The sequence below is a fragment of the Silurus aristotelis genome (assembly GCF_946808225.1).
Source record: "Silurus aristotelis genome assembly, chromosome: 16".
Taxonomy (NCBI): domain Eukaryota; kingdom Metazoa; phylum Chordata; class Actinopteri; order Siluriformes; family Siluridae; genus Silurus; species Silurus aristotelis.
Window position 1 is genome coordinate 20,780,116 of NC_139589.1, and position 15,455 is coordinate 20,795,570.

At 36.8% G+C, this 15,455-nt stretch overlaps 1 protein-coding gene across 1 annotated transcript in view; it reads right to left on the reverse strand.

Moving 5' to 3' along the window:
- The window catches only part of arrdc1b (arrestin domain containing 1b), a 48,778-nt gene that overhangs the window by 11,508 nt on the left and 21,815 nt on the right, over positions 1–15,455 (reverse strand). Inside the window, exon 2 of the mRNA XM_083564295.1 lies at positions 10,005–10,115. Within this exon, the coding sequence (XP_083420421.1) occupies positions 10,005–10,115 (111 nt within the window). The remainder of the gene's footprint in view (positions 1–10,004; positions 10,116–15,455) is intronic.

A 15,455-nucleotide genomic window follows, 5' to 3' on the forward strand; every position in this document is an offset into this window, starting at 1 on the left:
TGGGAAATTTTATGTGACTGAAATATAATGATTATTTATACAGTAATCATACGGCAATAAACGGACGCCACCCCAAAAAAATTATATTTTATGTATACAGTACTGTAAAAAATCTTTTTTACTCTATTTTATCATTAATAATTTAATGTTTATTCATACATTTCATTTTTTCAACATAAAACTCTGTATTTAAATTCAACACATTTCTTGTTATAATAATGTTTCCATCCAGGACAATTCAAAAGTGTGGCAAAATCCAGTCCAACCCGAATGTCACGTTTTTTTTCACGAATTTATGAAACATATTTGTAGAAATGTGTATAACAGTTTTATACACAGAAATAACATTTTGTTTCACAATACAGTGAGCAGTTACAGGACATGAATCGAGGACCAGCTAGACACAAAATGCACAAAATGGGGTAGCTGCTGTAGAGTTGCCATGTTGATTATTTTCCCCTAAAAAACCCCAACACATCCTGAAGATTTGTATTCCTCATATAACTCCTTCTATTTGTCCATTATTTATTTTCATTTTATTATTAAAAAAACTGAATATAGATACATCAGTTGTCATGGAATTTCCATTTTTAGCTTTTACTTATATGTTATAGGAAACATTCTATTACCAGCCTCTCTTGTTGTCTTACTTATTACTTTTCTTAAGGTAATAATGCGAAAATGAAAGGAAATAAGGATCGATCTTGAAAGCATGGCTATACAAACCGTTCTCCAGCTAGATGTGTAAAATGTTTTGCATTTAAGCCCACACATGCACCAAAAGTATGTTAGATTGATCCAGATACATTTGAAAACGCATCGTTTTTTGTATGTGTTGGGTTTCCGTCTACACTGATTGGGTGTTTTTTTCTGGAAAGAGATGAATTTGCACACAAGTTGTACTGAGATGAAAAAAGATGTATTTTTAGTCATGTGACACAGCCATGTGACTCAATCACTGTAGGCTTTTTCAGCTCTTCATCTGTCTATTTTAAAGACACTTCATTTCATCTCGAAAACAACACTTGGATTTAGACAGAGGGACATTTTATGATTCAATTAAATTTTTTCAACAGCTTGTAATGTTTCAGACCAAATTAGAAATAAACCTTTTTTTAATGTGACAATGCGCTGACACTGGAGACTTAAATAACAACGTCTTCCTGAAGTGTTCACCGTATCAATAATTCTTTGTTTAATAACAGCATGTTTTTGCTCGATTCATTAGACTTATATGATGGCGTGTATCTGTTATGCAGATATAGATATAGATATTGATATAAATATAGATATACACCAATCAGGCATAACATTATGACCATCTGCCTAATATTGTGCTGGTCTCTATTTTGCTGTCAATACAGTTCTGACCCATCGATCATTAACAGCATTAACTTCTTCAGCAATTTGTTCTACAGGAGCTCGTCTGTTGGATCGGACCACACGGACCAGACTTTGCTTCCAACGTGCATCAATGAGCCTCGGCCGCCCGTGACCCTGTCGCCGATTCACCACTGTTCCTTCCTTGGAGCACTTTTTATAGATACTGACCACTGCAGACCAGGAACATCCCACAAGAGCTTCAGTTTTGGAGATGCTCTGACCCATCACAACTTGGCCCTTGTCACACTCACTCAAATCCTTACACTTGCCCATTTTACCTGCTTCTAACACGTCAACTTTGAGGACAAAATGTTCCCATTTTCTATATATGCTTATACATAATACATATATATATATATACATATATATATATATATATATATATATATATATATATATATATATATATATATACATATATAAAATATTATAATTATAATTATCATGTATATAATATAATGACTTATACTGTAATGTGCATATAAATGTTATACATAATTGCAATCATTCTAACAACTCCCTCTCAAGAAGGGGACACTGTAAAATATGATATGTATAAAATATGTGTGTTTTGTGTGTGTGTGTGTGTACCTCATGGCATACTAGGACATGTCCTTGAGTTCAGTAGCATGTTCAGGTCAAAGTGATAAGACTATGACCAGGCAAGTGAGCAGTTCATGCTGGAAACTCGCTGCTCAAACGATGACTAACTTCTTGGTCTAGTGCTGCCACGTCATTTTATGCTGTCTAACACGAAGGCATATCTCTTATACTGTTTACATGAAGCTGTCTAACAGACAGGAAGAGGTCTGTTAAAGGAAATGATGAGGAGGAGCAGCTCTTGTCTAAAAAGCTCGGCTGTGAAACGACTCTCTGCTAAAGTCTGCTCACTCTCAATACCCAAATAAAAGCAGAAAAACGCTGTTATATGAAAATACGGGGAGAAATAGTGTTATCGTTTAGGTCATTTGGCCACCTGTTACTGTAATAAAGATCTGAAAATCATGTGAAATTAAAAGCAGTGGCAGCCAGCAGGGTGCATGCTGGGTAAACGGGTGAAAGTGTAAAAGGGAATGCAAACTAAATCAGATAAGAGCAATATGAGGCACGATCTTGCAGGTCTTCTAATTTAATTCAAGGCTGTTTTCAAGCCTTCTAAAAATCTATATGTTTTGTGAAAGACAGACAGTGAATTATTGGATTTGTCTTCTTTCGTAACTATGCATAAAAATACCACTTTGCATTAATGCCCCAAAATTTGAAATAAAATGTAAAAAAATCAATAAAAAAAACTAAATGATATAATGGACTGAATGTACGCTAAAGAATGTCATTAGTAAAGCGGAACCAGTGTCCACCAAAAGGTCTAGCACTTCACGACTCATCCGACCATCACTCAGTACAAGGAAGGAAAATGCCTCAAGAGTCTTCTCTGTTCTGGCACTGAGGTAATGGAGTCAATAGCGGTTTTCAAACAATGTCAAAGACGTACCTTCTCCAGAAATCCCTATTTGAATCGAAAGGTTTTGCGTTTCTAACTCTATTCTCCTCTTTCCTAACAGAGTTTGTAGCCTAATGGTATTCTTAGCCTGTGGCCTCCTAAACCAGTATTAGTATTTATTTATTAAGGGACATCCAAGCACTTCTGTGGGTAAGGGCATCTGCCAAAAGGCGTGAAAGTAAATCGTATCAGAGTAAAGCAAAGCGAAGCAGAAAAAAATGCAAAAGATGGCAATATTCTTTCAGTCGTTTATAAATGTAGTAGGCATCACATTGCCGATTTAACGTGTTCATGTTGATTTCACATTTATACCATCTGGCAAATTCTTCCTTTTACATTTATGGCATTTGGCAGACGCCCTGATCCGGAGCAACTTACAACTAAGCAATTTAAGGTTAAGTGCCTTGCTTGAGGGCCCAGCAGTGGCATTTGGGTGGTGCTGGGATTTGAGCTTGTGACATTCCGATCCAAAGTTCAATGTCTTAACTAGAGGTCGACTGATTCGTTGGTTCTGCTGATTAATCGGCACTGATAGGAAATTGCTGGAACTATTGTCAAAAATCCATACGGATAGTTTTTCTGGGTAGCGTCCCTTGCTGGAGCGGTTGAGAAAGTCCGCTGTCATTACGAGATCGGCCTCTAGAGGCAAATCACTGATGCCACGTGTTGTTTTATTTTTACATTGCTGTACGGTGCCTGAAACCTAATTATATTTATTAATATGATCCATATATTCATGTTTAATTAATTTAGCACATTTTCATGATTTAGTAATTTTTTTTTAAATAATGTTTTTTTTAATCCATTATAAATTTATTAAACTATCCGTTAATTAAATGATTAACGGCAAGTACGATCCAACCTAGCTATAGGTATCGGTAAAATCCACCATATGTCAACCTTCAGTCTTAACCACTGAACTCCCAGTTCCATATTTCTATCCACACTGGCGACTCAAGTACTTGTTCAATCAATCGTCATCTCCAGACAGAACAACTGCAACATTCTACTGGCAGGTCGGCCTCTAAAAGAGATTCAACCTTTGCAACTGAGCCAGCTGGACAACATGTCAACCTTTATGATTTTTACTACACCACCCCACAGCTATGCTCCCTCCACTGGTTTCCTGTAACTGCCCACATCAGACCCCCTCTACCTCACACCAGCTATCCCACCTATCTCTCACTGCACCATGCTCCTGCTGGTCAACCACTGCTTGACTGGTCTCTCAGAGTGCAAGGAAAACATGCTTTGAGAATTTTCTCTGTTCTAGCACCGAGAGGGTAAAACAGCTTCCACTTAATGTCGGAACAGCTGAGTCATTAGAAAACATATACAATGTCTAAAGACGTATTTCTATTAGCATTACTTAAATTAGCACTTCTCCTATTAGAAATAAAAAAATAAAGAGTCTTCTAACTACATTCTACCTCAACATCATTCAAATTTAAACTAAAATATGTAGTCGAAGTGTATGCATATGGGTAAATAGGTAAAAGTAGTGTATATGCTACAGACATTATCAACTGACACGCAATTAAACTCATATCCAACTGATAACCACATCAATGACCCTAGCTTCTCAGGTGAAACCAGTAGAGCTCAATTATACCTGCACCACACCCTACAAGTCATATTCCTGAAATTTACACTCACAGACTTCAATGCCCTTCCCTTACGGATATGACCTTTACATTGTGCTCATTAAGTGCCTTCGACTGACTGCATTTCCACCCGATCTGTTTCTTCCAACCTCTTTTAAACTTTACGTCCTGAAAATCCAGTTCAGTAGGGCTGATAAGATCTTTACACAAACAAAGCTATTAGTACACTGCTGTGTTACCTTGAGTAAGGAGTTTAATGTGATAGGGAGTGCCAATCTACTGTAAGATCGAACGGAAGTGACATATAAAATGCCTGTCGCAGAAAAACCTGAAAAATAATGTCTGAATTTTTCAATGAACATTGTTGTGGTTATAAAAATGGATATTAAAATATCAACCAAACCTTTTAAAGTATTGAACAGCACTGTCGGAATACTCGAATATGGCTGAAAATCTGGCATTCAACCTTATAAACAACTGGAATCACAGTAACATACAGTCACAGTGGCATACAGAGTGAGACAGCAATTTTACACATTTTCTAGTGACCTTAACTCCGTTTTGTTATTTAACTGATATGGTGATTATGGCAGTTTTGATAAATGGGCTAAGGCACAATATTGATTTGATTACCTGAAAAAGAAATGTTAAAATGGGAAATATAGCAAAAATGGCACAAAGTGTTTTCACCAACAGCTTCATTATTAGCAGAGAAGCAGCACAGTCACACAATACTCTCTCTTTCTTGTAACTTGTGGGTTTTTTCAGTTTTCCTTATGTCTGTATTATTTGTCAATGAAGGCTGCTTGGAGGATGATTTACAGAGTAAAAATTTAATTGTATGGTGTAACAGATTGTTTCCTGTACATACGATGATAGATTCTTTGAATCGAATCATCAAAACTTACTCAAAATTAAAATAATTGTAATCTAAAAACCATACTTTACCTCAGTATGTGATTTCCCAACATCACTGGCATCTTTACTACTCATCTATACTGACTAATGACATTTATATTAGCAGGATAATCTATTAGGTGGGGGTTTGTGTAACCCACATATAGCCCTAATTTTACCACAACCAATCCTGGATAGATCTCTTTCCCAATGAACCCATTTAGTTTGTCAATTCCACCACTTCTGGCATCTCATCACAGTTTAAGGAGTAGAATATTTGCATTTTTCACAAGATACCGTTAAGATAATACAGTATATACAATATCACCATGTCTTGCCATGTATTGATTTAGTTTTAGCTGGTTCAGGCTTTCAAACAAATGCAATATATAAGTAATACAAAAGTACTGTATTTTCTGGACTATAAGCTGCTACTTTTTTACCGTGGCTTAAACATCCATCCATCCATCCATCCAATATATGGCTAATATATGGATTTTTCCTGGGTTTTTCCTGGTTTCACCAGCTTCAAGCCAAAAAACTGAGCCCCATAACATTAGACCAATGAAATTGCCGAGCGGGTTCAGGTGAACCAATGAAACTCTTTATATTAAATCAGATGCGCTCCCACTGAATCGGGCCGCACCACATCATAAATATGGATGAGGTTCCTCTGAAGTTTGACCTGCCGCTCACTCGGACTGTCAACAGGAACAGAGTATCATTCGTCACGCTGAAAACAACCGGCATGAAAAAACACACTTCACCTGTGTTCTGAGCTGCACGGCATCGGGAGAAAAGCTTCACCGATGGTGATTTTTAAACGCACGACGATGCCAAAAGATAAACTCCCGAGAGGAATTGTTGTGAAAGGAAGGAGGAAGACAGTGAACAATGACTTTCTTGGTGGGCTACTGTTTAGATACAAGCCGTGTAACAGACACTGTCTTTCATTAAAGCCTGTGTAAAGTTCATTAGTTTCAGTGTAGACACCTGCGGCTTATAGACAGGTGCGGCTTATTTATGTTCAAAATAAAAATCTTTGTCAAATTCAGTGGGTGCAGCTTATATTTGGGTGCGCTAAATAGTCCGGAAATTACGGTACATTTGTGCAATGAGAATTGAATTGCACTGTATTTGAGAAGGCCGGGGCAAAGTTTACCTGATAAGAAGGGCATGTTCTGATAAATGAACCTACTACTCCATGCTTTATTCTAATCTCACAGAGAGAATAATTAAATGCTAATTTTATTGCTCTCTCTTCAACCTACCACTTCATTTAGCCAGTTACTGATGTTACAATGGTCAGGCGGTTTGAATGCATCAGTAAAGTATTTCTTTAAATTCCTACTTAAAAAGGAGGTATAAAAAACAAGAGGCCAACCAATTATCTAGTAAAACAAACAAAGACTCTTTCATTGTCAATACGCTGCAGTTGTTTAACGTAGAAAAAGAAAGGAAACCGCAACAAAACATGAAAGTTAAAAAGCAAGACATGGAGTAATACAGAAAGGAGGCCACAAAGAGAAACCAAGGAAGGAAGGAAAAAAAGAAGACAACAAGGGAAAAAAAAGACAAAGGTTAGCGTGAGAAAAAAGTGATTTGAGACAGTTGCAGTTTGTCTGATTGTGCTGATTATTTTCTACTGATACACATGTGGGGCATTAAATATGACAACAGCGAGTATAAATAAGCAGGACACACCACTCAAATCACTCTAATCTCACACACCTGTCACATTGCCACTGGTATAAGAGCATACAGAGTTTGGGTCTCTCTTTGCCACTATAATGACCTCCATTCTTCTAGGAAAGATTTTAGATAGATCTCGAAACTAGATCTCGAAACATGCCTTTGGGGATTTGTCCATTCAACTATTCAGCCAGATGATCAGCTTTCCAATTCATCCCAAAGCTGGTCACTGGGTCTGCAGCTAGGGTTCTGTTCAGAATACTCAACACACCAACCTTGCCAAACTCTTTCTTTATCGACTTCACTTTGTGGCAATGTATTTATGAGCGGTTACAAACCTGCAAAGTGAGACCACAGACAAAAAAGGATTTGCAGCTGCTTTATCTCTAGGACTCATTCATCCCATTAGGACACTCCTAGGACAAAATTATTTGCCTCTATGAATTTTATTCGAGGAATCGTTACAGCACTAGAGGTGCACAAATGTATCTTATTAGGGCCAAAAATTAAACATGATTGAGGTCCATGAGTCAAAGTTAGATGTTGCATGAAAATCAATGTTCTCGCCACTATACTTTGAAAAATCTAAGTTGCGATATGGCCTAAGCTACTCAGGAGTCTAAAAGAATTATCAGTATGGGGTAGTATACTGTAATTTGTTAATAATTGAACAAATTAAAGTACATAATTTAGTAAAACAGAGCAATTTACAGTACCGTACTGTATAAACTAAACAGTATATAAGTATGTGTCAGCGGTTCGCGAGTGGAGGGTGGAGCACAATTTTTGTACAATTGTGGCGTGACGTTTTCGCCATCGTTGGATCGATAAACGTAAATCGAACCTTCGAAACTCTGGGATCATCTGCATATTCTTTCAAAACTGCAGACAAATTCTTCTTGTCTGTTTGCCTTGTCAACTACCACCAAACATTAAATAAAAAATTTCAAATTCATTTAGATTCTCTACATTTCATTTTGATTTATTTGATTTTTTGTAGCTTCAAAATACAGCAAAATATGTTATGCTAAATTAGAAATGAAAATCTGTGTCAATGGCATTTCATTTTTCTTTGTTCTCACTTCTCATATGTGACATAGCAGACCAAATCAAAAGTCAACATAGGCCAACTTTGCCATAGATCACAGATTAGGGTCTGGGGCTAATGTTGCATCATCCAGGAGGAACCCAGATGTGTTTGTGTTTGGGTTAGAAAAGCAATAGTGGATGAAGTACAGCATCCTTGTAGTTGAGTACAAACATCCTGCTTAAATATTATTCTATTAAAAGTATAAATGTTTAGTTTTCTTTATTAAAATAACGAGCAGAAAATTCTCAAGCAAGCACCAAGTATAAAAAGTCAAAGTATGAGAACTATAGTTTAAAAACTTCTGCAATGCAAGTCAGTATTTACTTCTCCTACACATACGTTTTGAAGAGGAAAGTTTTCTATAGTTACAGTCTATTGACATCTTTACTTTACAACTACTGAGGTGCAGCATGTTTTTCTGAAATCTAGTAAAGTAAAAAGTAAGATATTACACATTCAAATGCAGTGAAGTAAACATTTCCCAAAAAAAAAAAACGTAGTACAGATACCAGAAAATGTACTTAAGTACGATAACAAATAAAAAAGTATTTTGTACAGCAACTGTAGGAAGTCATGTAGGAAAGTTTCCACAACTGTAGGAAAGTCGTGTGGTCATATGCCCCCACCCCCATCCGCCAATGCTTTGAGTTTGCAAGGCATCTCCAAGACGTGTCATACATGTACTTAATGCTGTGCACTAGTGCTGGGAAGATCGGATCATTTTAGTGACTTGGTTCTTTGAACCTCATTCATCAAAATGAACAAATCTTTTTTTGAGTCATTTAATTCCTTTCAATCCTTTGATCAGAAATTGAATAAAATGGTACATTTGCAAAAAGTAGATTCCACGACATGTCTTCAAACACAGACTGTGAGTATAGTTCCAATAATGAAAGTATGATAATGCATCTAAGGACAAATTATGATAAACAGAATGAGTTGCTCAGGTCTGTGCCATTAGTGTCTCGTGACGTCCTTCTGAGTCACATAAAAGACTCACACAAAATGAACGAATCATTCGTGAATGACTCATCACTACTGCGCACTAAGGATTGGATCACTCATGACTTGTACCAGAGATCCAGATAGCTCAGATAGATCTTATTAACCCTCTGAAAAATATTTGACTTTAGACCACACAGAGTCACTCAAAAGTGAGTGATATACAAATAAAACAGAATTTAGCTAAACGTATACGCTTCATATAAATCAGCTGAACCGTCAATAATTCAAGATGCAAAACTCCAGACAAACAAAAAGGGCTACCCAACATCAAATATTTATAAATGCTTCAAGTGAATGTTTCAGGCCCCGGAGCATGCATGAGTGCTTAGATTTTCGGTTTGATGATACATCCACTTGCTTTTTTAGAGAAAACACAGACAGAAAGAAGCCTTCTTCTTTACAGGTCATTTTCTCCAGTTGGAATATATGTCTCAACCTTTGCTTAAATGCACCTAAAGCTCAGCATGTCATTCATTCATCCATTGTCTTGGCTTTTCCTTTCGCAGCTATGCTACATTTCAGGTTCTTCACAAAAAAAAAACGTATTTTTTTAATGCCAGCTGCTTAAAGTCTATCATGAAAAAAATCATTGAACGTTCTTGACTGCGTTATGAGACTCGATGCAGTGTGGAATACATAATTCAAAAACGAGTTCACTCTAAAGCGAGCTGCAACTTAGAAGGCAAATCCTCTTAAATAGATATCTCTTAGATACAGCTGTGAATGTGTAAAAGGGTTGCATTTGTTTTTGCCATAACTCTGGGTAGTATTTAAAAAACTATATATATATGGGTCAATTGCACAAATTGATGAAACAAGTCCATCACGTTACCTTTGTCAGCTACAGAAAGCATGCTGCTGACATATTGCTCCTCCACCATCCACGATGTGTCATTCACCTTGGTCGAGATGCCACAAGAGCCCATGCAGTTCACCTTGATGGCTGAAGAGAGGAAAGAAAAAGACATCAACAGTCACTTGTCAGCTAGTTAAAGACATCCAGTAGACTGGATAAAAAAGATCATGAACAAAATGCCTATGTTGCTCTTAAATTTGTAATATATTTTTTTTACAGGATTATAAAAAAAAAACCTTCAGGCAGTTGCAACAACTCCACTTTGTCTGCTGGTCACATGACACCACACTGTTACTGATTATTTTCCTATGACAGCGTGGCCCATTGTGTTTTATTCAGACCAGCAGAGCCATTTAGATTATTGTGACATTTGAGTTGTGTTTATTAAACACACAGAGTTACTCAACCCGGATGTTCTCTGCTAAGCTCTTGACAAAAGACTATTAGGCCAACCAGGACAATAGTCCAAATATGGACTACTTTTGTCCTAATCATTAACACCATTCAAATCAAGCAGCATGAGAACAATTTTTTATAGTTTGATGGCCTGGAAAATCCACTCTACATAGTGAAGTTTAATTTTTTATCTTGTTTATACCCAGAAACAAAAAAAAACTACATTGAATTTACACTGAAGTGTTTTTATCAACTGGTATCTCATGAAAACCTGAATGTATCAGGCTTAAATCCTTTTTGTTAAATTTCTTGCTACTGTATGACACATTACTTTCCAACAACTTCAATTCTAACATGTAAAGAAAGCTCATTTAGCTAGCAAAACATCTTTATTAGGCATCTGTACATTCAGTTTTTTTAAAGCTGTGTTGTCATACAGAAAAGAAAAAAAACACGCCATTTTGTTTTGTCTGTGTACCAAAAAACCAGAAAGTCTGATGTGGTTTCTCGGATTTCTACACAAATACATAAATATGCAAATCTATTTCACAGCGGCGCAAGATAACGGCATGGCGGATTTCTTAATAAACCGCTGACTTGTTTATTCATAGAATGGTTTGCTGCCTGTTTACTTCAGAAGCAAAATGGTTTCATTCGAGAAAGTAAAAACAAAAAATCTATAATAATAATCTGATTGTCCTGTCGAGTAGTTTATTAGAGGATATTAAACAGGTTCCCACAAACAGTAACAAAGGAAAAGGCCAGTGAATGAAAAGATAGATAGATAGATAGATAGATAGATAGATAGATAGATAGATAGATAGATAGATAGATAGATAGATAGATAGATAGATAGATAGACAGACAGACAGACAGACAGACAGACAGACAGACAGACAGACAGACAGACAGACAGACAGACAGACAGACAGACACATACCTAGTTAGCCTTAACCCCCCAAACTCCCCCACAAATCTTCCCAGAGTTTCATGTTACCCACCCCCAGACACAAAGCAGCACTAAATTCTCCAGAGGAGAAAAAAAAATCTAACAAAGCGATGCCACATTCACAGGTGCTTCATTCTTCATCCATTCTGCTTTCTCAATGAAACCGAAGCTCGCCTGGTCTCGCTCCATAGGACTCTTTGTGGAAACGTGTGGAACACTCGAGTAAATGCATTCCAGTCAAAAAGTCGCAAGACCACAAATGTTCCAAAGTGCCTATTCAACACAATTCCAATCTGCCATACGCCTGTGGAATTTTAATACTTGTGGTGAGCCCAGAGGTTGGCACGGGGTCCTAAACGGCATCCTGTTGACACCACACACAAACACCAGTGGCAGATGGCAGCGCTTGCTGGCACCGAGGGCTCTGCCGCTCCGCTCTACGCAGGAATAATAGCTGAATGCTATGAAAGGGAGAAAAGCAAGAGAGGGTACGCAGGGATTTTTTTCAGCTTGGGGTATCTGCAGCAGTAAATTAACAGTTAGACCATCTGTGGTTTGCCATCTGATTCACCAAGTTTGTACTGAAACATCTGTAAGCATTACGTTAATCTTATCCTGTGGAAACATGCTAACATTTTGTCTAAAAAGGAACAATAAACAGTTGAGGATTTTGCAGTGGTGACAGAAAATAGTATAGAGACACACAAACCGTCCACTTCTTATGCCTGAGGATGTTCCTATGAGCAGGTGGGTGTAACCTGATAGAAGTGCAAATAAAACGTTGAGGTAACATAGAGCGAATTTACCAAGAACTTATATAGTCAACTAGCCATTTTTGCCTGTTAGACTATTTATGTCTGACAGCTGTCTAGATTCAAGTTTTTTTTGTCTGTTTGTCTGCATGTCCATCTATCTGTCTGACTGTTGACTGTTTATTTCTCTGTCAATATTTATTTGCCAGCTTGTCTTTTTATCTGCCGGTCTTTTGTTTGTTTGTCTACTTTTGTGTGTAATTTGTTTATTGACAGTTTGTTAGTCTAGTTGTTTGCCTGCATCTCTTTGTGTGTTTGTCTGTCAACCTTCTCTGTTTTTTTTCTGTCTGTTCAGGTTGTTGGTCTGTTTATTTGATTTCTGAGTTCACTTGTTTGTTAGCTAATGTTTGCTTATTTATCTTTTTGCCTTTCTATCTTTGGTTTGTCTGTTTAATTGTCTGTGTGTGGATGTTTATTACATTGTTTTGGTTTGTTTATTAGCCTTTTTGCCTGTCTCTCTCTGTTTATTTATCTTTTTGTTGGTCTGTATATTTGTCTTTTTGTTTGTTTGGGTTAATTTGTTTATCTGTATGTTGCCTTGTTTATTTATGTGTTTGTCTGAGTTTGGTTTGTTTGTCTGTTTGGCTATTTGTCTGGTATTCTTGTTTGTTTGTTTGTTTGTCTTCTACCAGTTCAGCTAGTTGTTTGCCTGCATGTGAATCTGACTCTGTGTTTGTCTGTTTATTTATGTGGGAAAGTGTCTAAAAAGAGGTTTTTTTCCCTCTAAAAATTTTTTCGACGTCCACACTATTGTTTTCAATCGTTTCCCAAAAGTTGCTCATTCACACCGAATGCATACGTCATGAGCAAATCACAAGACGCTTCGACCCGCTTATTTACGCCTGCCGTTCATTTACATTTTAGTTCTTTGAAACGTTGTGGCAATGACAAAAACATTCAGCATCTTTTTTTGAAAGCATCTGTTTTCACAGTTCACACTTTGATTCGGAAACAGCATTTCCACTTTGGAGAGCGTTTTCAAAAAGTTACATTTTTGTTGACTAAAAACAAAAAAGGTGTGAACAGAAGGCCAAAACGGAGAGAAAATTACTGTATGTGTTTTCAAACAAAAACATATTAGTGTGGACAGTGGGTAAGGCTCTGGGTTACTAATTGGAGGCCCCGAAAGCACAAAGCTGCCATTGTTGGGCCCTTGAGCAAGGCCCTTAACCCTCCAATCTGAGATATTCGAAGAAAGAATTTCTCTATGTTGAAATGTACAAGTCAGTAAATGCCTCTTATTTATCTGTGTGTATATTTCTTTAAAAACCTTTTTGGTTTGACAGTTTTTTTTTTTTATTTGCCCATTGATTTGTCTGATTCTTGGTGTATCTGTTTCTATTATTTGTGTTTGTTTGTCTGTTTATTCATCTGTCTTTTTTTGTCTTTGTCTGTCTATTGTTTGTTTGTCTGTTTATTTGTCAATTTCTTTGCCAGCTTGTGTTTGTCTGTTTATTTAACTGCTTGTCTGTCATTTTATTTGTACATCCTTCTGTGTGCTTGTCTGTGTATTTGTTTGTTTATTGATTTGTTTCTCTGTTTATATTTTCTGTCGGACAATTTTTTTTTATTAATTTGTGTGTGTGTGTGTGTGTGTGGGGGGGGGGGGGTCAGAGATAATAACAAAATCTGTCCTTTTCTAAATTTGAAACAGGTCATTTTGACACACACTGAACACAAAGATTAATTACTGTACTTCTAATGTGACCTTCTATAAATTTAGCTTGAATGGCTTAAAACACTCCCACATTCCAATACAGAAGGTTAACCTTAACCTTGTGTCTATAATCAGACCCTCTTTTCAGATAAGCAAAATAAAAACAGTCACACCCGTGGAGAGGAAGTAAGAACAGTGTATATGTGGTGTTCCTGTTGTCTGTTAGTTAAACAACAACTTCTTGATATAGGAAGAATGAATGATTCACTAAAACAAAAACAAAAAAAGACTGCAAATCCATATGTAAATGAGATGAAGCCTCAGATGAAGCTTAGTACATACCGGATAGAATGTATTCAACAAATCAGTGAAATTGTGGTCTGCATTGAACAGACTGACACGCGAATAAAGTACAAAACAAATTGATGACATTCCACTCTATTCTACACTCCCACCAGTTTCCTTTAAGCATTTCCCTTCTCAGCCCTTTGTCCCTATCGGCCATTGTGTTAAAGTCGCTACACAGGCTCTAAATGCTGAGTAATCCCACATCTTTTACATAACACCTCAATCTCAACAGATGCCGACCTACAAAATGGATTTTACAACAAATAGACCATAACCCAATAAAAAAATGACCAAAACATGAAATAAAACTTGCTGTTATAGAAAGATAATTAACAAAAACAGTTTGTCGCTCTACTAACTAGTGTTAACTAGTGTCTAAAACAGTACACACTTGGTGTTAATTTGTTTGATTTCTTATATATAAAAATGTTATAATGTGAACTGCTTCTTTATTAAAATAATAAAAAAACATTTTTTTCATTTATCCTGAGTTACATTAAAAATCCTTACTTCCCGTTACCACTTGCATTATCGCAACTACAAACAAAAATGTTTCTTCATAATGTGTGTGTGTGTGTGTGTGTGTGTGTGTGTGTGTGTGTGTGTGTGTGTGTGTGTGTGTGTGTGTGTGTATAAAATGTAAAAACTGTGGGTTGTTAATTCAGCACTGAGGATTTACTGTGTATATGTTGTGGTGCTCATCATCTTGCTTTGACATGTTGTATTGTGATGTTTTGTCATATCCCCAACCCCTACTGCAGACTCCTTCTAACATTGCTCAATAACCACGTTCCTCATACAAACCCTGTACACTGTTTCTATAGAAACGAGAACACACTTGACCATGCACATTAATATTAATACACCTTTCAGCATGATATATGGCTGAAGCCATGTTCTTAAAGTTCATTTAATTAATCAACACCATCCCACCAATCAAAATCAGCAACATTGTTTTATTTATTATGTTTCTTTTATTGGAAGTTGTTTGACAGAAGGAAAAACCACTGCTTAGGATTTCTGTCAGCAACAATTTCCTGAACAAAAGAAGTGCATCTGGAATCTCCCTGGCAACAGGCAGGCATCCTGTAGCCAATCAGAAGTGTGTTGTACAGCCATTTCGACAGAATTTGACCCCTGTGACTAGAACGCCATTTGACAATGAGTCAGCATGAAGGCAAGGCCACATCTGGTGGTTCTGATTCGAGGCGATACTTATACTGTATCTCCTTGTTCACCGACTGGCCATGGGAAGTAGTATATAC